At 35.6% G+C, this 24,590-nt stretch overlaps 1 protein-coding gene across 1 annotated transcript in view; it reads left to right on the top strand.

Annotated features, from left to right (window-relative positions):
• Positions 1–18,550, top strand: part of LOC138716430 (uncharacterized) — a 65,500-nt gene extending 46,950 nt beyond the window's left edge. The window contains exons 11-13 of the mRNA XM_069849518.1: positions 1,334–1,459; positions 3,009–3,119; positions 9,083–18,550. Coding sequence (XP_069705619.1) covers positions 1,334–1,459; positions 3,009–3,119; positions 9,083–9,255 — 410 coding nt within the window. The 3' untranslated portion in view covers positions 9,256–18,550. The remainder of the gene's footprint in view (positions 1–1,333; positions 1,460–3,008; positions 3,120–9,082) is intronic.
• Positions 18,551–24,590: the final 6,040 nt, after the last annotated feature.

The raw sequence follows: 24,590 nt of genomic DNA, 5'->3' as shown, positions 1-24,590 counted from the left end.
ACCCTTTGGTTCCAACTCTTTGCCACATGTCAGAATAGCTGAACTTATAATGATGTAAACCAGTATACATGACAGTTCTGGTTCAGTTCTCCACACTCCAAGGGGTATTTTTGTAATGGTTTCTACCACAGTCTAGTATATACAGTCGCGAAGCTCAATACGTAGTAAATATGCAAACATTAGATAGTTGCTCACCACTAGGATCGCTAATATCGCCTCATTACAGGCAATGCAAAATAGTACCATCACAGTCTATTGTTTCTAGCACCCTCAAAACTCAAGCTTCGTGACTGTATATAGTAGACTGTGGTTTCTACTTTCAATATTTTTTATATTATTATTATTATTATTATTATTATTATTATTATTATTATTATTATATTGAAACTTTTTTTATTGAATTTTCATTTTTAATATTTTTATTTTGAGTGTGGGTTCGATTCCCGCTTGGGTTGATTACCTGGTTGGGTTTTTTCTGACGTTTTCTCTGGCTATAAGGCGAATGTCAGGTAATCTGGCGAATTCTCTGCCTCATCTCGCCAAATACCATTTCACTATCACAAATTCCATTGACGCTAAATAACCTAGTAGCTGATACAGCATTGTTAAATAGCTAGCTAAAAACACTTTTTTAACGAGCCATGAGTTTCCGTAGTTATATATAAGCAAGAAATGTGTTTAAACACGTGAAATATAAAATATCATTATTACAATGATAGTGTAAAGTTTAATGAACAATATAAAATAATAAAAAGCGGAAAGTAAAAATCCAAAGTTTCTAACTAGGGTCTAATGCATACTAGTTACATTGCTATCTTTTCAGCCATTCTTTCTGATATCGATAGGTACCTAGACATAAAATCTGATACTGTTTAGGAAGTCATCTCTTAGAAAAATAGCTGCTGTCAATGCCAAGAATCTAGATGTGTTTAGGTTCTCTTGAAATTTTCAGTGTGGTGATTTTTTAGTTTCCTTTGTCTTGTCTTGTTCTTGGTTTGTTTTGTATGAATTTATATGTTTTATCTTATCTTTCATGTCAGTTGTGTTTCGTGTCCACTATATATTTATCTCGGTGGCTTCTATTTAATTGTCTTATATGTGTTTAAGTTATTACAAATTTAACACAAATAGACCACAAAAATTGCAGTAAGTTCTACAACTTTTGACACTTGTATGAAGACATACTAAAGTAACTGGATTTCTATTTTTTTCAGACCAGTAGGTGGAAGAAACTTCGTTATTTTTGCCTATGTGGATACTTATGGTTTGAGCATTGTCATTTTGTATAATAATACAATAATAATGAAATATACTTTACCATTAACCTTTACAGATGACTTGACAGCAACAAACATCATTACCAGCTTTTGTCCTTTATGTGGGATTCCAGCTGCATACAGTTCATTAGTTACAACGCTTGAAGCTGGTCAGCTGTTGTGTATGTCTTGTTTTAAGAAAGGTTAGTGAAACTCATATTATATGTATTTCCATGAAGAGCTTGACTCTGCTGTAGCCTTGTAGTAGCATATAGTCCAGAAAGTACCAAGTTTTATGGTAGAAAAAGGGCATTCACTTTTTATCAGAATGTGGATTTATAGGTTACACGTAACTAATTTTTTTTTATCCAGTAACAAGAACTTAGGTCAAGAGTTTTCACTTGCTCTTGGGAATTCCGGAATGTTAGTGAAATGTGTGACTTGGGGTTTTCAAGTGTTTTATGGAAAACATCTCTGTTGTCCTCTTATAATATGTATCTAGAAAGGTCGGTTCAGTAGCAGTTATAGAAATACTAAGGGGGGCGGGGGGAACCTGAAGATTTGTATGAAATATGAAAATGTTTTTAGTGTTAATTGTTGCATTCAACACATAGTGAAACTGGAAAATTCGTGTTCCCATACTACAAGGAGGAATGGTTTAGAAGAGTGGTTCCCAACCTTTTTTGACTGACGACACTTCAGCATTTGAATTCAGATGAGCCCATTATCTTACAACAGAAGGATAGAGTTCATTAAACAGCCTTGAAACTTTATCGGTTTTAGAAACTATTCACAGTCCCTTGGTGATATTCTGTATACTGGATTTATAAAACCAAACTTATTTTTTAGACCTCACACTTCCTATATAGATTCATGTGGCTCCATGTCAGTTCGTGAGAGATATGGTCGCCATGTGTATGGTTGGTCTTAGGTTTGTCTCGAGAGGGTTGAGATCTCACATGTGCATAGTATTGCCCTGTTCCCAGTGCAGTGTAGTTCAAAAGTTTTAAGTTTTTTTTAATAAGTTCGTCATTTTCTTTTGCCACTGTCATGAAAATGTTTCCTATACAAAGTAAACTAAAAGGTGAAGTGCTGCATTCACTATTATTAGAAATATTAAGTAATATATACAGGGTGAACCGTAAGTAATGTAATTAATTTCATAGGGTTATTCTTTCAGATATTTCAAACAAAGTTTAATCTCGCTTTTGCTTCCTTTTCAAGATAAAAATTGTATCATATGAAACATTTCGTAGCATGTTTTAGGAAAGCCGTCAATTTAAGAAATCATTGTATTATGATAATAAATGATTGAAAGAATTTTAGTTTTGTCCTTTAAATGTGGAGAAATTTGATCTGAACAAATGTAACTTTTCCTTCTGCAAAGGAATTTTAAAATGTTACATTTGTTCAAATATCTACGCATTTAAAGGACAAAACTACAATTCTTTCAGTTATGTATTATCGTAATACACTGCTCTCTTAAAGTGACTGAGCATATTGGGAATTAAATCAATGGCTTTCCAAAAACACACTGCGAGATATTTAATTTAAAGCAGTTTTTATCTCGAAAAGGAAGCAAAAACGTGCAAAATTGTATGAAGTTTGTTTGTTTGAAATATCTCAAAGAATAACCCCTTGAAATTAATGACATTACTTATAGTTCATCCTGTACACGCTGTGACATTAATTAGATAATTCAAATGGTGACAGCTAACAGTGACTGTTTTCAATGTTTTCATTGTTTTACAGGGACACAAGTCGTAGTTGTGTTATCTTTTTTATTTTACCTACATCTCGAAGATGAGAGCAATGATAAACTCATTGCAACAGTTTGTTCTGAAAATGCAGTAGAATTTCTAGGTAAGAATAACACTTTATTTATATTCCTAAGTTCAGATTAAAAGCAAATAAATATATTGGGAAGGATTGGAAAGTAACACACAACAATTTTTTTAAAGAATATTATTTTGGTCCAGACGTTCAAAGTTAGTAGACAATTTGAATATTGCACTACAGACAGCAATGGCTCTATCAGGTGTCACCCTGGCAGTAACTACTGAGTAGATAATGTGTTTACTAACATCATCTTCGTGTGAAGAGCAGTGAGGTGTAGTCTGTTTTTGTGGACAAAAAGGAAAAGTTCGAGTGAAATCCACAGGGAAATGTTAGACATGTATAGTGCTGATTGTGTAGACCATAGCAACATCTCCAAATAATGGCGTAGTTATTTTTTTTAAAGAGGACCGAGTAAACCATACTGATGAACCATGTTCCAGCTGACCAGTGACTGCTGCAAATCTTTCCAGGGTCACAGGCATTAAGGTGGTAATTTGAAACGATTGGTGGATCCATCTTCGAACCCTGGTGGAACAATTTAGACTTTGTATGGGACAGTGTGACAATGTGTATGATAGATTGCGATTTTGTAAAGTCAGTGCATGTGGGATGGCTAACGATCTGTTGGATGAGCAGATGGGCCAGAGAATGATGTATTGCATGGACCACTTGATGCGTTACAACGGAGGAGGTCATGACTTTCTAGTGACTGGTGATGAGTCTTAGACTTACCATTACACGCCTGAGACAAAGATCAGTGTGATATGAAAACATTCCTATTTCCTGCTACTGAAGAAATTCAGAGTCACTCAGTCTGCGAAAAAAGTCCTATTGATGATGTTTTGGGACATGCGTGATGTACTCTGGTGGATTTCCTTAAAACTGGGACTGCCCATGAAAAAGCAACCTTATGGCTTAGTACTGCCACTAACACAAGTTCGACTCACTCTATGGTTATTGTATCTGCTTTCCAAGCTGAGAGTCCAGTTTCAGGTCCCAGGACGTCCAAGAGAAATTTGTGGACAAAGATGATGATCATGATCACTATTTCTTAGGATACTCTTGTTTCGTCTATTGCCATTTCATCATTTTTCCATTTTAATGGTCGTGAGCTATGGGATACAATTCAACCAACACCATCACTACCACAACTACGATTACTACTACTACCATCCCCCATTCCCACCATGACCACCACCACCAACAACAGTGACAATAAGTAGCAGACTGTATGCTAGTTTTTTCTCTTTCTCTCTTTCAGTCTGTTTTCAGCTGTCAGATTTGAAGCAAATTTTCTGACTGAAAAGGATGATAACAGACGATGGAGAATTGATAAAATATTGCTGGGGTAAATAGTGTTGCCCTGAGGAAACATACTCTAGCACCTTCTTACAAATCTTACTTGAACTCTCAGGAATTTGTACTTACATCACTAATGCCAAAAGAAGATGACTAATCGTTTACTAACTTTGCTACTGACAAGCATAAAGTTCGAAATATGCATTTATTAGCTCACTTCACCTTCCTTTTTCAGAATCTCATTTTCTAGTGACAAATGATACTCATTTATATTGCTAAGGATTTCAGAAGGGCTTGATCAAGTACTTTAACAACTCCATATTTTCAGTTTTGTATATCTTTTGCAGTGATTGTCAAGTAGTGATAAGGCTAACTGACCTACTGCATTTTTCTATTGTTTTTCTGATTATGATTAAAAACAAATGTCAGGTCATAGTTGCTTATTTCCCATTTTTGGCGAGTCAAGAAGTATTCTTCATTCAGAGTTTGTGTATATTATGCAACTTAGGTATATTATGCATCCCATTCTCTGTAGGATATTATAGCAAGCAATCATGGCTAGCTTGAAATCTGAACGCAAGTTCTGCTGAATTTTTGGGTATATTTAAAGCCTCTAATGGAATATTTTAATATATACTTACTTTCAATTTTTATGCACTGTTTGTTGGAATTTTAATTTTAACTAGTTTTTATTTTTTGAATTATGTTTTCTGGGTTCATTCATTCATTCATTCATTCATTCATTCATTCATTCATTCATTCATTCAATGTTCTGCCGAAGGGCAGGTCTTTCACTGCAAACTCAGCTTTCTCCAATCTTTCCTATTTTTTGCCTTCCTCTTTCTCGCCTCATATGATTCATATAGGCCCGGTTTCTGAAACATATGATATCCACTATATAGCTTTATCCAATGGAGAAGTGTTGCCGAAATGTGAGATAGCGTTCATCCAATGTATAAATCTCAGAGTAACTTATCCCCCGAAAAATGAAGGAATAACTCTTTATCCACTGAATAAGTTATACAATATGGCGAATGCGTAAATGTTACAAATTGCTAGTAAATATCGTATTAATAGCAAGATGAACATTTCTTCATCCTCATCATCATCATCTTCCTCGTCAGAAGAAGAAATGTTAATGCCAATACGACAGCGACAATTTCGTGACCAAAATAACCCTTTTGATGTATATGATGATGGTGAATTCAAGAAACGATTCCGGTTATCGAAAGAACTTGTAATGAATCTCCTTCATGAAATTGGCCCACATCTGGAACCAAGAACAAGAAGAAATATGGCGATATCAGGAATGAACCGGCTGCTTTTATGTCTTCGTTTCTATGCGTGTGGCAGTTTTCAGATTGTGATTGGGGACAGTATAAATGTTAATAAATCTACAGTTAGCAGGATCATTAGGAAAGTGACACATTATATCGCCCTACTTCGACCCAATTATGTAAAAATGCCAGAAACTGATGCAGGGGTGACTAACACTAAAACACGGTTTTTTAATATTGCGGGGTTTCCTGGTGTGCTCGGATGTGTGGATGGTACGCATGTGCGAATTCAGTCTCCTGGTGGAGACAATGCCGAAGTGTATAGAAATAGAAAAGGATATTTTTCTTTGAATGTGCAAGTGGTGTGTAATGCAAAGCTAGAAATATGTGACATTGTTTCCCGGTGGCAAGGCTCAACTCATGACAGTACTGTTTTCGATTCTTCACATCTTCGTGCCTGTTTAGAGACAGGAGAAATAGTTAGCAGTTACATTCTTGGTGATAGTGCCTATCCTTGCCGAGGGTATCTTATGACACCTATTATTAATCCAGGAACAGCGGCCGAAATCAGGTACAATACAGCTCACACAAAGACGAGGAATTGTGTGGAGAGAACAATTGGAATATGGAAGAGGAGGTTTCCTTGCTTGTCTTTAGGAATGAGGACAAAATTGCAAACTACAGCAGCTGTAATAGTAGCAACAGCTGTACTACATAACATGGCGAAGAGAGATGACCTACCTGATGAGTTACATGAACAATTACCTGACGTGGATTATGACCATGCTGTTCATAACAATGATGCTGAAGGGAATGCAGTACGAATGGAAATAATTAACACATTTTTCAATTAATACTTATAATATAATTGGACTTATTGGACACAAATTACAAAATATAGCCTAATCCAAACATTTTGCTTTATATTCAGCTTTCTTGTATTCTATCTCTAGTTTTTTTAATTCAATTTCATACTCAATTAATTGCATTTTCGCTTTATGTTCCATTTCCATATGCTGTAATTTTACCTTATGTTCTTCTTGAATTAAACGTATTTCTTCTTCTGCTTTTTTCAGTTTTATTTCGATCGTACTGTTTTTGTTTATGCACTTTCGTACAGCACCTTTCTGTTGTGAAGTTCCAGTTGTAGGATGAGACTGTGTGGTAGTTGGTGTTGACTGTGATGTGTCAGTTGAAGGGTGTGGTATTGTGTCTAGTGTTGTTTGTGTTGAAATAGTTGTAAGATGAGGGACTGATGATACTGTTGATTGTGTGGTACAGGCTGTTGAAGGTTGATGTACCGGTACTGCAGTTTCTTCTGATTGTGAGTCCAAAACACGAAGCGATGCATCTTCTAATACACACAGGTCTACTTGATTGTCTTGTGCTCCAGATGTTCCTAAATAGTCAGCTGCATCCACCTCTACTTCGTATATCACATCGTCTAAAAATAAAAAGTATTGAAATTTAAGGCCCATTCACAATGAAAGTTAAACGTAAACGTAATAACATAAAACTTAAACGTGTAAAATTACTGGGATGTTCATATATTTAGGACTCATTCCTACATAAATTTACGTGACTTACCATGACCAAAGTATTGTGCACTTGAATCATATGCCGTGTCTAGTGGTTTAAACTGAGGCTGAAGCAAGTTTATTATTTTTGAACCCGTTTCACTCAGGTTAGGAATGAATACCCCACCACCAGTTTTGTACCTCTCCATCTGCAATTAATTAAACAGAAACCATTATTTTATACAGACTGTCATAAGAGATACACACTCACCATTTTCGACGAGCATTGTATGTTTAAAATTATTCTTACCTTGTCTCTTTTTAATCCTTTCTAGCTGCTTTTTTCATACAGTTGTACAAAGCATGAAGCTGCTTTGCAGAGCGTGGCCCTGTACGGCAAGACGCATTGTATTTAATAGCGATCTCTTCCCATGCTTTGTTTTTTGTTCTTACGGTTACAGAATCGGTCTTTTTATTTTCAATTATGTACTTGTAATCGGCGATTAATTCAATCAGAAAGTTCTTTTCAAAATCGTCGAAATTCTTGCCACGTTTAGCAGCCATTGTGTAATTAATATCAATAGCAATACTTTTATTTTAAATTTCGTCCAGTAGTAATATGTAATGCCCCTGACCACGTGATCAGAGAGAATCTAACCATGGATATTCAACCATGGTACAACCATGCAAATACAAGTGTCGACATCTATTAGCAGCAGAAGTAACTTCTTATCCAATGCATTGTTATTTCATCTGTTGATTTGCTTTCAGAAACGGACGTGTGTTTATCCATTAGAAAAAAGATATAAAATGGATAGCTATGTAGTAGATATCTCAAGTTTTATGCAATCGGGCCATAATCTTAATGTCGTATATCATCTGATATCTTCTGCCCCAAACTCTTCTCCCGTTCACCATTCCTTCCAGTGCATCCTTCAGTAGATAGTTTTTTCTTAGCCAGTGACCCAGCCAATTCATTTTTCTCTTCCTGAACAGTTTCAGCATCATAGTTTCTTCACCCACTCTTTCCAGTACAACTTCATTTCGTATTCTGTCTGTCCACTTCACACGTTCCATTCTTCTCCATATCCACATTTCCAATGCTTCTAGTCACTTCTCTTCAATTCGTCGTAATGTCCATGTTTCTGACCCATACAATGCCACACTCCATACAAAGCACTTCACTAGTCTCTTCCTTAGTTCTTTTTGCAGAGGTCTGCAGAAGATGCTCCTTTTTCTGTTAAAATCGTCCTTGGCCATTGCTATCCTCCTTTTCACTTCCTAGGACCAGCTCATATTACTGCTTATAGTACATCCCAAGTATTTGAAGCTGTCCACTTTACTGTCTCATTTAGAATTCGCAAGTTTGCCTCCTTTATTTTTCTTCCTATGACCATTGTCTTCGTCTTATTTGCATTTATCTTCATCCACACTGTTCACAGCTGTCATTTAGCTCCAGTAGCATATCCCTTAGCATCATTTTCTCTTCTGCTAATAATGCCATATCATCAGCAAATCTTATGCCCTTTATTCTTCTTCCTCCTGCTATCACTCCTCCCATGTTCTGGAAATAGTTTTTTTACTGAATCCTTCAAGTAGATGTTGAACATTATAAATGATAAAGGGCATTCTTGACGTACTCCTCTGGGTTGTTTGTAAATTATTGATGTTTCTTTTTTGCGAGCATGTCTACTGCTTTATTTTCTGTTATGCCTATCTGAGAGAGAATCTACTGCCATATTATCTGTTACATTGTGAGCTTGATTGATATGCTTATTTAATGTATTCCAGTTATTTGATTATTGAATTATATGTCCTTCATTAACTGTATGTACAGCAGAAATGTTCAAATTATTTCCCTGTTACATAATATTTGTTTGTTACATTGTTACAGGTTGTACAGTATGGTCTTTCCTTAGAGATCCTGAAACACGTAGAAAAGTAAGGCAGACTCTTGTTGACTTGACAAAGGCAAATGATCAACTACTCATGTTTGGTATTGAGTCTTTGTGCACTGACAGTGGTGTAAATTACGTTGTGAAGAGGACAATTCTGCGCAGTCAGTAGCATACATTGTTGATATATCACACAATGTTGTACAGTATGATGTAAATTAACCAGGGGCGTCATTTCGTTTTTTTGAGCATTGGAAGATGGTTGGAGGTAATTCTTCGCTCTCTTTAGAATAGAAAAACAATCGTTTGTTACAGGCCGTTATGATTGGTAATGAGCCACCGGTATAGCTCATTTGGCTAAGGTGCTTGCCTGCCGATCTGGAGTTGCATTCGGGTGTGGGTTCGATTCCCGCTTGGGCTGATTACCTGGTTGGGTTTTTTCTGAGGTTTTTCCCAACCATAAGCACCTGTCAGGTAATCTATGGTGAATTCTCGGCCTCATTTCGCCAAATATCATTCGCTATCACCAATCCCATCGACTCTAAATAACCTCATAGTTGACAGAGCGTCGTTAAATAACCAAGTAAAAAAAAAAAGTGATTGGTAATGTGAGAAAAATTGTTATTAGAGAAGTTACTTCTGAATATGGTACTGGAAGCTTCTGTAGGTTCTATAAGTATTCAGTAGGAGAGACTGAATCAATGATAAGTCGAAGAAAGTTTGTTGCCAGAAGAAGCAGCTTTTCCAACAGGCCAGCATTTAGAGAAGTCTGATATTTATTGATTAGAGGTTTCAAAACTTCACCACCCAGGAAAATAACTTTTTTAAGCACACAAGTTGATTTTATAACGTCTTAATTCTGTGATAGTCGGCTGTCAAACTCATCCATAATTGTATCCAGTAGAGGGACATCGTGTTTCTTTCACTTTGTCCCACTGAAGTAAGGACTATGCTACCCGTTAGATGTGATGTCATATTTCTTTGTCATTTTGTCACAGTCCTTTCTATGTTGCTATTATTGGCCTGCAACTTTGCCTTTTCCACTAATTCTTCATTTATTTTGTCGTCACTTCTTACCAATTCTTTTTTGATGCTTTTGATCAGGCACTCAGTTGTCTTCAAATCTAAATCCTGGAATTGAAGCTGCTGGAAGAGGGAATATGTAATGCCCAGTTGCTGTATTTTAGCTCTGATACTGGTATTTTCAGCTCTTATCACCACCTTGGTACCATCATGACACTGTCTAGCACAGTATTCAATGTTGTCCTAATTCTGAAGTAAGGGAAAAGTGTTTGTAATATTCTCTGTACTGCAATCTTTTAAATGGTTAAATCCATTACTCTTTCAGTTTTCTATCCTTGCAACCAGTGAGGGAAGAAGGGAAAAAAACCAGAGGCAGTGTGCTACTTCAGGATTTTTCCCTGGCATACCTCCCTTACAACATACACATAAATGATGTATACAATAAATTGTTTCGTGCAATCAGTAACACAAATCTTTAGAGTTTACGCAACACATTGAATTTCTGAGACTTATAATTTAAAATAATGTTAAAGCTTCAAAGTGTCTTACTTAATTATTAATAAAAAGTGCAACAACAAAAATAACACAGTCACTAAACTGGCAACAATGGCCACCACAAGCTGCAGACCACAGCCTTTTTTCTGTAGCTTGAAATACTACCGTTGTAAGCATTCCAGGGATTGACTTATCAAATAAACGTGTCTAAATATACGTTGAATACAGTTCCAGAAGGCTGTGGTTTAGATTTACTAACCAAGTAGATAAGTACTCTTTGCTGTAAAAAAATGTATAAATAAATGTTTACGGATCATATTTTTTCAGTGACGGTATGTCATTCTTCACTAATGGTATGTTTTCTGGCCGTAGAAACCAGTGGCAGTATTCCATACCGGCGCATACTGTCTCACTTCCCTCACTGGTTGCAATCAACATATCTAATTAGAATGAATGATCAATTGTTCCGTTTTGAAGAAATCTTTGAATTCATCAGCCATAATTGAGTAAAGCCGGACTTTTTTGCTTTTCCAATCACATTATTTAAACTTTGAGTAGTTATCAAAGGAGAGCTGTAATGGCCGTATTGATGACTCATTCTTTCTTTGAGTTTGAGATCGTCTTTACAGAGTGTTTATTTCCAGAAGATTTCCTTTATTCACAGAATCTTCCAACTCATCGTGGTCTCTGAATCCTAAGCCTTGTCCAGTCCAAAAAAGTGACCACTTTCAGAAGTTTCTTCACATGGCTTCAGTTTTCTTCGATTTCGGATGTTCGGAGTCTAACAGAGAGGCTACTGACAACTGAATTGAACTTCGGCTTTTTAGATCAGCCCAGGCAGTCACCGACATTTTGCGCCCTTCACTTTCATTTCATGTTACTGAAAAAGAGCCGAAGCATCCTTCCACTTCTTGAATCCTTTGTTCATTAATGTACGGTTCTCTTATGTTTCACCTGAGTGAACTATAGATTTTAAGAGACATGGGAAACAATACATAGCATCTTCAGCTACACTACACTATAGAGCAGAAAATTTTCTACTGTTGGTTTGAGGAAAATTTGTGACTGGTTGAATGGGCAATTCCAATGGTCCACTGTTAAGTGGGTGAGTTGTGTTGCTGTATGTCTTCAGCCTAAAATAGGTAAATAGTGTCATAGTTATTTCCTCGTTTAAAAAATCATGTTTAAGTCTTTAATTGTTAGAAAATAAGCTAACAGCATTGTTGCTTTAAGATATGATTTTTTTTTTTTTTTTTGTGATTGGCTGTGCAGTTAAATTGTAAAAATTAGTCTATCTAAAATTTCCGATTTCATGTGCTCAAATTCTATTACAGGCTGAGCCTAAATATTCCCTTTCCAACAGGTGACACCATGCAGCAACAGAAATTAATACAGAAATGCTACAGTTCTCTTTTTCTTTAGTAGTACTACTATCAATACTTAATTTTATGATTAATTTTTGTAAATATTAAACTCGGAGGGGGGGGGGTTTCTCTACCCTTTCCCCCCTCCCCCAAATGACGCCTCTGAAATTAACATTTTTATTATTGTAGATATTACACTTACAACCATGAACAACAGATGGTATGGTCAGACTAAACTTTTATTTTTCAGATGAAAGGAAACGACTAATACTTTCGTGCACACTTTTTTGTTCCTGTAAATGCGCGAAATTGTATTAGACCAAAGTTATATTACATGTCCATTGTTGGTGTAATAACTGAGGAAGGAGAAGGGGATAACTGAGGGACCAATGAAATAAAATGTACTTTTGAACCTTACTGTACTTGAAAATAGCAATATTTAATATTTTTGCTACATATATTTTGAAATTACGAAAAATGAAAGAAACATTCATATGTAAGTTAGTGATACTGGTAACTTGTATCATAGAATTTACAAATTTTGATTATGTCTGTCTCCATATTGCTAAGGTCTGATTCCAATACTTCTGTGTTATTTGCTTATGTAAATAACAATCCTATTAAGTTGGCACAACTTAAATTGTTGCCCCTTTACTTTGGCTGAAGTGTTTTCAACAACTGATGTGAACCAAGCCATTAAATAAATCAGTTTCTTAGCTCTGTGATCTAAACTACTGTATTTAGCATATCTTCAATCTTCGTAGTGTATCCAGCCATTTGCTGACAACACATGTTTCACTATGAATTTCTATTTGGCATATAATATCAGATTTCCAATTATTCAGTTTCATTATAATGGACATATACCTACTTCTGTGTGTGATGTGATAAATTGAATTCATATCATCCTTTATAGTGATCTCCATATCAGTAACAGTGTATTTGTAATAAGTCCTGATTTACATTAACTTTATAGATTTAGCTTCTTAATAATGTTTTTACCTGTTTTTGTTCTCAAGAGAAACTTCACAGTTTGAGTAAAAGTCTGTGAACATAATTTAAAAATATATTGTGAAATGAATCTCTCATTACATTGTAAAAGAAGGACTATATACTCCTAAGTCCACATGCATTCAAAATTGCACTGTTTAACATTATCCTTTGTGATAGCAAATATCTTGCCAGAATCTGGAGTTAATAATCAATCATATGCATTTTAAAGTGGAATGGAGGTTTGCAGTGAAAGAGGAAAGTGATGTAAACCATAATTGGGGCATTAAGAGCACAAGGAAATCAAGTCACAAAAATAAACTTTTCTGAAAATTAGACTTATAGGGCTGTTTTCATAGACATTTTTAGCGCGGGTTTCCGGTGGATGATCAGTGTTTTTCGTATTCATAAATCAGTGTTAGCGATAGGATATGATTTGAATTCTGTACAAGTAACCAGTGGATAGCCAGGGCTAGCTTAGTATGCTCGTAGCGCGTGCTGCGAAATGTCTATGAATAGCACCCAAAGTCTTTATGTATAGTTAATAACCCATTAAAGGTGAGTGTGATTTTAAACATCTGCACCATTGCAAAGATTGTGAGGACATGATTCTTTTATGCTCTGAAAGTAGCCTCATCTAAAGTATGTACAGTCGAAATATCTTCCATTTGACCGAAAGTGGACTCGATTCCCTTGTGCTCTGAATGCTCCAATTATTACAAACCGGAATGTATCACTTTGTTGTTAAATATTTATGACACCATATTTTGTTTCTGGGTCTGTACAAGAGTTTAAATGCAATAAATGGTCGTTACAGAGTGATTCATATTTATATCCAACTTTTCATCCATTTATTATACATAAATGACATTACATGAGAGGATCAAATTATAATGAAACAGTAGTACAGTCATTAGGATTACTTAAAATTAAATGTAAGCACAAGCATTTGTTGCACATTTTTCCAGACGTGGCTGAACATTTCGTACTGCCCACACAAACATATAATTTGGAATATGTATTATATGACTTTCTTGTGTTAAATTCTGTCGTACTTGGTTTACATGTTTCGACCTATTATGGGTCATCCTCAGAACTGGTTGTTGTTGGTCTTGGTGCCTCTTGTTTTGTTTCCTGTGATGGCGTGTTTGTGTGGTGTAATGTGGAGTCAAAGAGTGTGTGTGTTCTGAAATTGAGATGTGTGTTGAGAATTTCATTGGGGTGTGTTTTTGTGTGTCTGTATATGAGTCATTCCATGTCAAATCGAACACCTACGGAACATGACAACTTAATATTTGCTCCAATTTTTTTTTTATATATTTTATTTATGAAATTAAATAACCCATGTGTAATTTTTTCGGACTGACACACTTATTTAGTCATTTATTAAATGTTACTTTTTCCGTAAATTAGGATGCAACGTATTATGAAAATGGTTATACTGAAGATTCAATAAATCGTAGAAATTTCGTATTTATATCATTTTAAAGTGCAATAATTAGTATTATATACTAATTTTTGGTGTTCAATCAAAATATAAAATGGGCCCCTTTTAGGGGATTATATTTTTTAAATACGTTTTCATATATCAGGGACTTACTTCTAAAAAGGGGAAAAAATATCATTATATTCTTTGAAATGTTTTACGTAGAACTGCGTTGGTTTTAGAATGCTATTCGAATAAGAAGTCGCTGTACAAATAATTTACTGATGGTGTGTTCGGATCGGAAGGCTCGGATTGAGTGAGACCGCGTGGCGGAGCATGCAGCTGCGATAGCCGCAGCGAGAGTGAGTAATACATTATCAATGGTGCGGTGTTACTTTACGTAAATAAACAGATAACCTCTAGTTCTAAAAGCACGTAATGTCCCTTCAACACTTAGCAGTTTCCCTTTAATTTATCTAACAATAATTCCTAAGTCTTTCAAAGTAGGTATCGTGTTGTGTTGTGTGCATGTCAAATCAAACACCTGTATACGAAACGTGACCATTTAGTATTTGCTTAAATCTTCTAAAATATGTTGTGCAGATCAAAATAAGAGGTTTGTAATTTTTTCTGGGATCATACTTTAATATTTTACTATTTATACTCTTTTAATTATATGACAAATTCATGCACGACGCAGTATGAAAATGCTCATTGTTAAGATTCTATGCATCATGGACGTTGAGTTTTGGTGCCATCTGAAATGGGAAGAAATGAACTATTATATTAATTTTTTTTTAAGTATAAGTTGAAATACAAATGGGGTTGTTTTAGAGGGTCATTTTTTAAACATAACTTAATATTTTTTTATAATAACAGCTTACTTTAAAAACGCAAAAAAATATACCTACAATCTATTATATTTTACATAGAACTACGTTGGTTTCAGATCGATTTCGAGTAAGAAATAACTAAAAATAATTTTTTGAAGATGTGTTCGCGGTGCACCAGTGGTGCTATGCATACTGTATCGAGTGACAAGAATCTGACCTTGGACCTTGGTAAGGCGAGCATGTTGAAGGGATGTGAAAGAGTATTAATAACTTGCAAGGCGCCCTCCAGCAACCCCAACAGTTTCTGTATCAACAAACGATCCAGTTGAGACTCTATAAGATCAGAAGTGTGTTGTGTTGCTGCAATCATGAGTGACATGGTAAAACGAAGTTACAGTTACTATTTCAATCCGATCAAACTGCCTAATCACAGAAAAAGAAGTAAAATATTAAGGCGTGTGACATCTGCAATGCTTGTGAAACTGAAAATGCAAGACATAAACTTGTCATCTGATCCGAAAGTGTGTAAAAGTTGCAGTGTTAAAATTTCAAAACTTCCTAAGGAACAAAGTGTAAGTGAATTGTGTGCACCTGGTACTAATGATGTGAACGTGGTAATAGAAATTGTGAAGAGTTATACCCCTATCTCATCTTCTGGTAGTTCAGTCGGTATCGTTGACGTAGACGTAGAGAAACTAAATGAGAGCTTAGTGACGATTGGAGAATCGCCAATGAAGAAGAGAAAATTATCTAAAAAAAATATCCAAAACAAAAAATGCAGAAAGTTACAGATACACTTAAACATAAAATATTTCATATCACAGAAGACTCAACTTTAGCTGAAAATTCAAATAATTCAGATATAATACAGGAACTGATAGACTCCTTCCATGAAACAGACGACAGAAATCTCAAAATAGAAAGATTTTACAAAAACAATATTTAAATACAGTATTGTGTTATGTGAATTACGTAAAAGAGTGATATTCTGACCGTGGAACAGTGTAAAGTGGTCACACGACTCTCATCCAGAGCTGCACCTGCACATCATCTTGCAACAGTACTTATGCAGCCCGCAAACTCAAGACGCGCAGCTTGGTGAGTCATTTAATTATTCTTCAACGGCTCGGAGTAGCGTTCTGATTTTTTTAAGGGCAGTTAAAATAATTTCAAGGTATTTAAGGATTTTTTCTGTAATTTTAAAGTAAGTCTCTGCCATTAAAACATATTTTTATACATTTAAATGTTTTTTAAAACAAAGTTAACAAACTTATATTTTTATATTATTATGCGAAGAATAAAGTGTGTACTGTCACCTTCAAATTGAGACAAAGAGCAAATCTCTGTGATGATTATTAGTGGAGATAATCACGTTTAACAATAATGATGCGTGAACTATTTCAGAATCTTTGATAACACATATCTACTACAATAATCGATATAGACAACAATAATAAAACATGTATTTATTTTCTCAATCCTTAGAATGTGTAAAATTTGTTTTATCTAAATCAAAGACATGAATATCAATTCGAGACTAAATTTGTGCGATTTGACGTGGAATGACTCATATTTCATAATGTTCTAGTGTGTTTAGTTTATAGCTTTTTGGTTGGATGTGTAGTATTTCCATGTCTGTGTTGATGTCTCTGTAGGTGTGGTTAGCATTTGTGATGTGTTCTGCATATGTGGAGGTGTTTTGTAATTTTGTTATGGCTGTGAGACATCAACAGACATGAAAATATTACATATCCAACCAAAAAGCCAGAAACTAAACACACTAGAACAGTATGAAATATACAGACACGCAAAAACATACCCCAATGAAATTCTCAACACACAACTCAATTTCAGAACACACACACTCTTTGACACACATTACACCACACAAACATACCCTTACAGGAAACAAAACAAGAGGTGCCAAAACCAACAACGACCAGTTCTGAGGCTGACCCATAATAGGTCAAAACATGTAAACTAGGTACAATAGAATTTAACACAAGAAAGTCATATAATACATATTCCGAAGTGATACAGTGTTAAAAGTTGTGTAATCAAGATGTATATAATTTGGCTTCCGACCATACTCCTCTCAAATTACCGCTTCTAAAGTAATCACATCCCGAGGTTTCCTGGCGTAAACCTTTTCTTTAAGATATCCCCACAGGAAAAAAGTCCAACAGTGTTAAATCTGGGCTTCTTGCAGGCCATTCGACATTCCCACGGAGCCCCATGATTCGTCCAGGAAACGCATTGGTAACCCATCCCCATGTTATCAATGCAAAATGGGGCAGTGCACCGTCATGCATGAAGTGCACAACATCAGCGTCACTCCAGTTCCATTTGAGAGGAAATTTTGGTACGATCATACACAGTCTTGTCGCCATGGTTATTCCTTCAAGATTTATTTCTTTATATAAAACATTTTCCAGTAAATTTTCTGATTGAGTGCACATGTTTCGGACCACACTGAGAATAAAATAAAATTAAATCTTCATATTTACTTCAAATGGTATGGAACACAGTACATTTTAGCGGTGGAATGGGTCACTTAATCTGATTGTTTACGCTACTACAGTGCAATAAAAAGTTGGATATAAATATGGGTCGCTCTGTATATTCAATATATTATGTGTTCACATGGCAACAAACGAAAGAAAAACATTCTTTTTTGTATTTTTATGTAATATATTTTAAGCAATTTTTAAAAATATATAATATACATAAAATAGAAACAATTTTCTAGGCTTATTTTATGGGACAAAATGTGTGATGCATCCAAGAGCCAATCAGAGATCAAGAACATGTACATATGTTTACATCACTTTACTCTTTCATTGGACAGAATTTATTGCATTTAAACTTTTGTACAGGCCTAGAAACAAAATTTGGGTCACCTGAATTTTCACTGAGCAAGCACAGTATGTTATAATTGGAACTTGGAAAATTCAGGTGGCCCAAATTTTGTTTCTGGGCCTGATTTTGTTTTGTTTGTGTCACAGTACCTTAATTTTTGTTATCCCGAGAGAGAAATAGAGAGAATACGTTAAATTTAGACTGTTCCATCTAGTTAGATCTAGTGTTATAATATGTAGCAGTTCTTCATTTTTCTTGTTGTCCATTACTTAATACACGAAGACAAAAAATAATTTCCCAACTGTGTAGAAGTTTTACAAGATAAGCCCAAACAACTATCTGTGAAATAATTAGGGATTTAATTTTTATTATATAAAAGTTTCTGCCATTTTGAATTTCTTGGACTCACATGAGTTGCAATCACGAAGTTTTTTCTCAGATTAAATATATGAGAATATTTGGTTATGTATAACATAATTGCATTTCTGATTGTTGGATTTTATCCCTCTTTTCTACTAGTATGTGTGCAGTATCATTTCCATTGCAGAACAGTTTTCTTACTAAAAATTTGTATTTGTTTAATCACATCACATAGTATATATATGTAAATTTCGTAATTTTTGGAATTCAAACTCGTGCTAAAGCATGCATGTCTGTGACTACCTTTGGGTCACAGAGTACAACTGTATTGTTAAATGTATTAAGTTTATAAAGTAAGGAAACTATTGTAATTACTCATATATTGTAGAACTACAATTTCTCTCTGAAATTTATGATACCCTTCCCGACACCTGTAGAAAGAGTCACATAGAGCTATTCGGAGAGTTTGTAGGCAGAGTTCCTGCTCTACTTAAGTACATTTTTGGTAATTATGCAGGATGCATCTTTCTCACTTCTATATACAAACTTTTGTGTGTGTGTGTTACTCAGTGAGAGAAGTGGGAAAGCACCAGAGGCAGTATGCTACCCCAAGATTTTCCTCTGGCATACCTTGATTTAAAAGAAGGCATATCCCCTCCCTTACAACATAGACATAAATGATGTATACAATAAATTGTTTCATGCAGTCAGTAACGCGAATCTTTGAAGTTTACGCAGCACATTAAATTTCTTAATAAAATAATTTCAAGTTACTTCGGTTATTTACTAGATCATTTTACAATGTCTTTTGAGACATAATTTAAAATAATGTTAAAGCTTCAAAGTGCCTTACTTAATTATTAATAAAAAGTGCAACAAAAATATGACACTCACTAAATTGGCAACAATGACCACCACGAGGTACAGATCACAGCCTTCTATACTTGAAATACTACCATTGTAAGCATTCCAGGGGTTGAGCTTATCAAATAAGCGTGTCTTAATACACACTGAATACAGTTGCAGAAGGCTGTGGTTTAGATTTTGTGAAGAAATGTATAAACAAATTTTTGCGATTATATTTTTTCAGTGACGGTATGTCATTTTTCACCAACAGTATGTTTTCTGGCCATAGAAACCAGTGGCGGTATTCCATACCATCGCACTTCCCTCACTGGTGTTACTGCATATTAGCATTTCACAAGCTTGTGTACTTAAATGATTGCTTCCTGCAGTAGAAGTCCACGGCACATACTTCCTAAATAAATAATTTACAATATGAGGCGGCCTTGTCAATGTGTCCTGCATAATTACCAAATTTTTAAATATTGTAAATTTTTATACTGAACAACAATGTAATTTTATTATCTCAACAATAGGATTTGCTCTCCATACAGTAACACAGTATTCGTTAGTGCACTCCACAGACGACAATGACAATTTACTTGGACTATTACGAACAACAATGAACTGTTAATCTTAACTAATATTCACAAAGCACTATTTACAACACAACTGTCAGTTCTCAGTTCACAGCTCGTTTGTCTTGGCTAGTTCTTCTAGCTCAGTCACTCGCGTTCACAGAATCTCGAACCCCAGACCTTCAGAGACGATCCGCTGAACTTCGAACTCAGGTCCCCCAACTGCGGTTCACTGCATTCGAACTCTGGGCTTCAGGCTCCACAGTTACGGACACACTCAAGTCGCGCTCTGGTCTCGAAGCTGGCTTCACTGCTACACAAGACTAACTCGCTTACTGTCCAAATCTGCCTGTAACAACACTGGCTTACTGACTGACTGACTGACTAACTAACTACTCAAATTCACTCGCATCTCTTCTTTTATAACCCAAACCATAGTTTCTGGAGAGTTCGCGATCTCGCGAACAATCCACAGACGCCCAGACTTCACTGGATTTCTCCGCTCAGTCACCAGCTGCTACTTCCCCTCTCTCCCGTGGCCCAGAATGCCGCCGTTTCTCCTCTCCTCTCCATGCCGCCCCCCCCCCCCCCAGTGCTCCGTGGAGCCCGTGTCGATTCCCGCGCGACTCTTGTGGGACGCGTGTTCGAGTCTCGAAGTGGCCGTCACAATATAATGTATAAACTCTTCATTTGTAATATTTATAGTGAAAAATTCAGAGTTTTTGCAGCATCTCTATAGTCGGTTTCATTTTGATCCTCCCCCTTCCCCCATTTATTTTTATGAGGATGATGCTCGTGGTATCGTGGTTGCCATTGCTTGCCATAAGTTAGTGTATGCAAGTTCGACACGAGCAGTGAATATTTAGGCGAAGAAAATTAAATTTCATTGGTTAAAGAGATAATGCTGTTGGTTCCATGCACTGTATTTATCGCATGTCAAGAGTCTCTCTGTCTGTGTATAAAGGAAACAATTCTAAGGTGAATAAAGAAAAGAATTCTATATCCAAACCCCAAATCTGTTTTGAACTCTTGATTAAGCAGATGTGTTCATGATAACGATTGGGAAGACTTCTGATGAAAGAATGGAAACATATTGATTCGTACTTTTCATTGGTCCAGAGTCATCTATGTGAAGCAATCTGGCTGACACACTGTGGAATTGAAATTAGATATTAGTTAAGTAAAGACCAAATGAGAAGTATAATGAATAGACCATGGAACTTTATGTACTAACATGATCTCGCACCTCTATTGGGATGCCAGATTCCAAATGGACTAGAGAACCCCTAAGGAAGGCCATTAGAAGAAGAAGAAGAAGAAGAAGAAGAAGAGGAAGACTTTCATTCATTCTTATTCTGCCCAAGGGCAGGTCTTTCACTGCAAACCCAGCATTCTCCAGTCTTTCCAATCTTCTGCCTTCCTCTTTGTCTCCGCATATGATCTATATATCTTAATGTCATCTATCATGTGATATCTTTTTCTGCCCTAAACGCTTCTCCTGTTCACCATTCTTTCCAGTGCATCCTTCAGTAGGCAGTGTCTTCTCAACCATTGACCCAGCCAATTCCTTTTCCTGTTTCTGATCAGTTTCAGCATCGTTCTTTCTTCATCCATTCTTTCCAACACAGCTTCGTTTCTTACTGTGTCCATTTCACATGCTTCATCCTTCTCCATATCCACATTTCAAATGTTTCTATTCGCTTCTCTTCACTTTGTCGTAATGTCCACGTTTCTGCCCCATACAATGCTACACTCCACACCAAGCACTTCACTAGACTCTTCCTTAGTTCTTTCTCCAGAGGTCCACAGGTGATGCTCCTTTTTCTATTAAAAGCTTCCTTTGCCATTGCTATTCTCCTTTTGACTTCTTGGCAGCAGCTCATGTTACTGTTTATAGTACACCCCAAGTATTTGAAGCTGTCCAGTTGCTCTACTGGCTCATATAGAATTCGCAAGTTTACCTTCTTTACTTTTCTTCCTATGACCATGGTCTTCGTCTTGTTGGCATTTATCTTCATTCCATACTGCTCACAGCTGTCATTTAGCTCCAGTAGCGTATCCCTTAGTATCATCTCCTCTTCTGCTAACACCATATCATCAGCAAATCTTATGCACTTTATTCTTCTGCCTTCTACTTTTACCCCTCCCATATTCTGAAAACAGTTCTTTACTAAATCCTCCAAGTAGATGTTGAATAGAGTAGGTGATAAAGGGTATCCTTGTACTCCTCTCCCTATTTCACTTCCTTCTGACATTTCTTCTCTTATCCTGATTTTGACTCGTTTCATATAAAGGTTACTAAATTCTATAAAGAAAATTTAAATAAAAAAGGATATTTCCCTGTTTATATCTATGAGCCTAAAAATTAAATGGGATAATAAATAAACGCATAAAATGCAAATTAGATGGTCATGGCATCTAGCAGATATTTGTGAAACTTCATCAACCAATCAATTGTAGAGAGATCGATAAGTTAGAGCCTGCGATGTTCAAGAAATACTACAAAGATTTAACAAATCTATAGTAACCAAATGGATATCTCTTTGTTCGAGAAAGTGGGCATTGGGATATTAACACCAGGGAATTTTTCCTGATATCATCTTCGAACTTCGTGAGCCCAATTTAAAACACAATTATCGTAAATACACTAGGTGTTTAATAAAATACCATTTTAAGCCAGAAATATAAAAACAAACACATGTGTACAACACTAATCTCGTCTCGGCTTTCACTAAGAATAAGATAAATTGAAATTGCGACACAATCACTAACAGAAATTTTGTTATCTCAAAAGGAGCAGCAGCAAGTGATGCATAATTTCTTACACAGGGTATCATAAATGTTTGGAGCAAGAGAACAGGCAGTTTCAGCATCTCCTTGTTAATTTGGGCAAGTGCATAATTTTCTAATTGTGTATAGTTAATATTTTAAGTAAGTAGTTTTGGGTCTTGTCAAACCATTGATAAGATGCTCTCTCTAGCTAATTTACCGATTCATGATAAATAATTTACTCACCTAGTATAAAATATTGCATAGAGCAGCGGTTCTCAACCTTTTTTAATGATGTACCACCATTCTTAACTTATGAAATTTGCTCCACCACTTACCAAATTTATTATGGGAAAGCGTCATGTGTCTTTTTCAGGGTCTATTTAATTGAGTGTTCCATAAAATATACACGTACCACAGGTTGAAAACAAGTGGCATAGTATGCTGGTTGGAAGACCTGAAGGAAGAAAACCTTTGGGGAGGCCGAAACGTAGATGCGAGGATAATATTAAAATGGATTTGAGGGAGGTGGGATATGATGCTAGGGACTGGATTAATATTGCTTAGGATAGGTACTGATGGCAGGCTTATGTGAGTGCGACAGTGAATCTCTGTGTTCTCTAAGTCATTTGTAAGTAAATCTTGATTACACAACTTTTAACACTATATCACTTCGGAAAACATATTATGTATCTTTCACGTGTTAAATTTTATATTACCTTATTAACATGTTTCGACCTGCTATTGGCCATCTTTAGAACTGGTTGTTGCTGGTCTTGGCACCTTTTGTTTTGTTTCCTGTGAGGGTGTGTTTGTGTAGTGCAATGTGGAGTCAAAGAGTGTGTGTTGAGAATTTCATTTGGATGTGTTTTTGTGTGTTTGCATATTTCGTATTGTTCTAGTGTGTTTAGTTTCTGGCTTTTTGGTTGGATGTGTAGAATTTCCATGTCTGTGTTGATGTCTCTGTAGGTGTGGTTAGCATTTGTGATGTGGTCTGCATATATGGAAGTGTTTTGTAATTTTGTTATGGCTGTGACGTATTTGAAATGATCTGCCTGTCTGTCCTATGTATAAGTTGTTGCAGGTGTTAAATTTGAGTTTGTATACACCTGTGTGATTGTATTTGTTTGCGTGTTGAGATATTTTTGTAGAGTATTATTTGCTCTATATGCGATGTTGTAATTTAATTTCTTGAATGAGGTTGCAATCTTGTGTTTTTTTTGTTTTCGTATGTTAGTGTGATGTATTTTTTTGTGTTCTTGTGTTTGTGTTGTATTCTTAGGTTTTTTTGTGATTGTGTTTTGTCTTTCGTATTATGTTGTCTATTATGTTGGGGTTGTATCCGTTTTCTTGTGCTATGTATTTGATTGTGTTTAGCTCTTCTTTGTAATCATGTTGGTTCATTGGTATGTTGAGTAGTCTGTGTATCATTGTTTGGCATGCAGCTTGTTTGTGTTGTGTTGGGTGATTGGATGCGTTGTGTATGTGTGTTGTTGGTTTTCTGTAGACTTTGAATGTGTTTGTTGTCGACTTTTGTTATTGTGATGTCTAGAAAAGTTATGGATTTGCTGTTTTCAATTTCCAATGTGTAGTGTAGCTTTGAGTATATTTTGTTTATGTGTTGATGTAGGTTTTGGATCTGTCTTTTGTTTCCTTTAACACGTGTAAGACACATAATACATTTTTCTTAAGTATAAAGTATTGCAGTCATTTAAGAAAATGTTCCTCACCTGCTGTAGTATTAATTTTACGATTTCTAAATAGATTCTGATATATTTTGTTGGTCTCTCGTAATTAGACATTAGAGTTATAAGCACTAAAAGCTAAGAATATCACTGAATATATTAGGGTGGATAGGGTGTCAGTTGGGAAGGTTTCTAAGCCTGATTCACAAGTCTCTGATATTTAACAATGGGTTAATGAGTCACATAGACTGCAGTATGCAGCTTGTAAACCACATGCTGTTT

This window comes from Periplaneta americana, chromosome 16 (assembly GCF_040183065.1).
Source record: "Periplaneta americana isolate PAMFEO1 chromosome 16, P.americana_PAMFEO1_priV1, whole genome shotgun sequence".
NCBI lineage: Eukaryota > Metazoa > Arthropoda > Insecta > Blattodea > Blattidae > Periplaneta > Periplaneta americana.
Note: the sequence above shows the minus strand (reverse complement) of the source record. Positions and strands in the feature narration are given on the sequence as shown.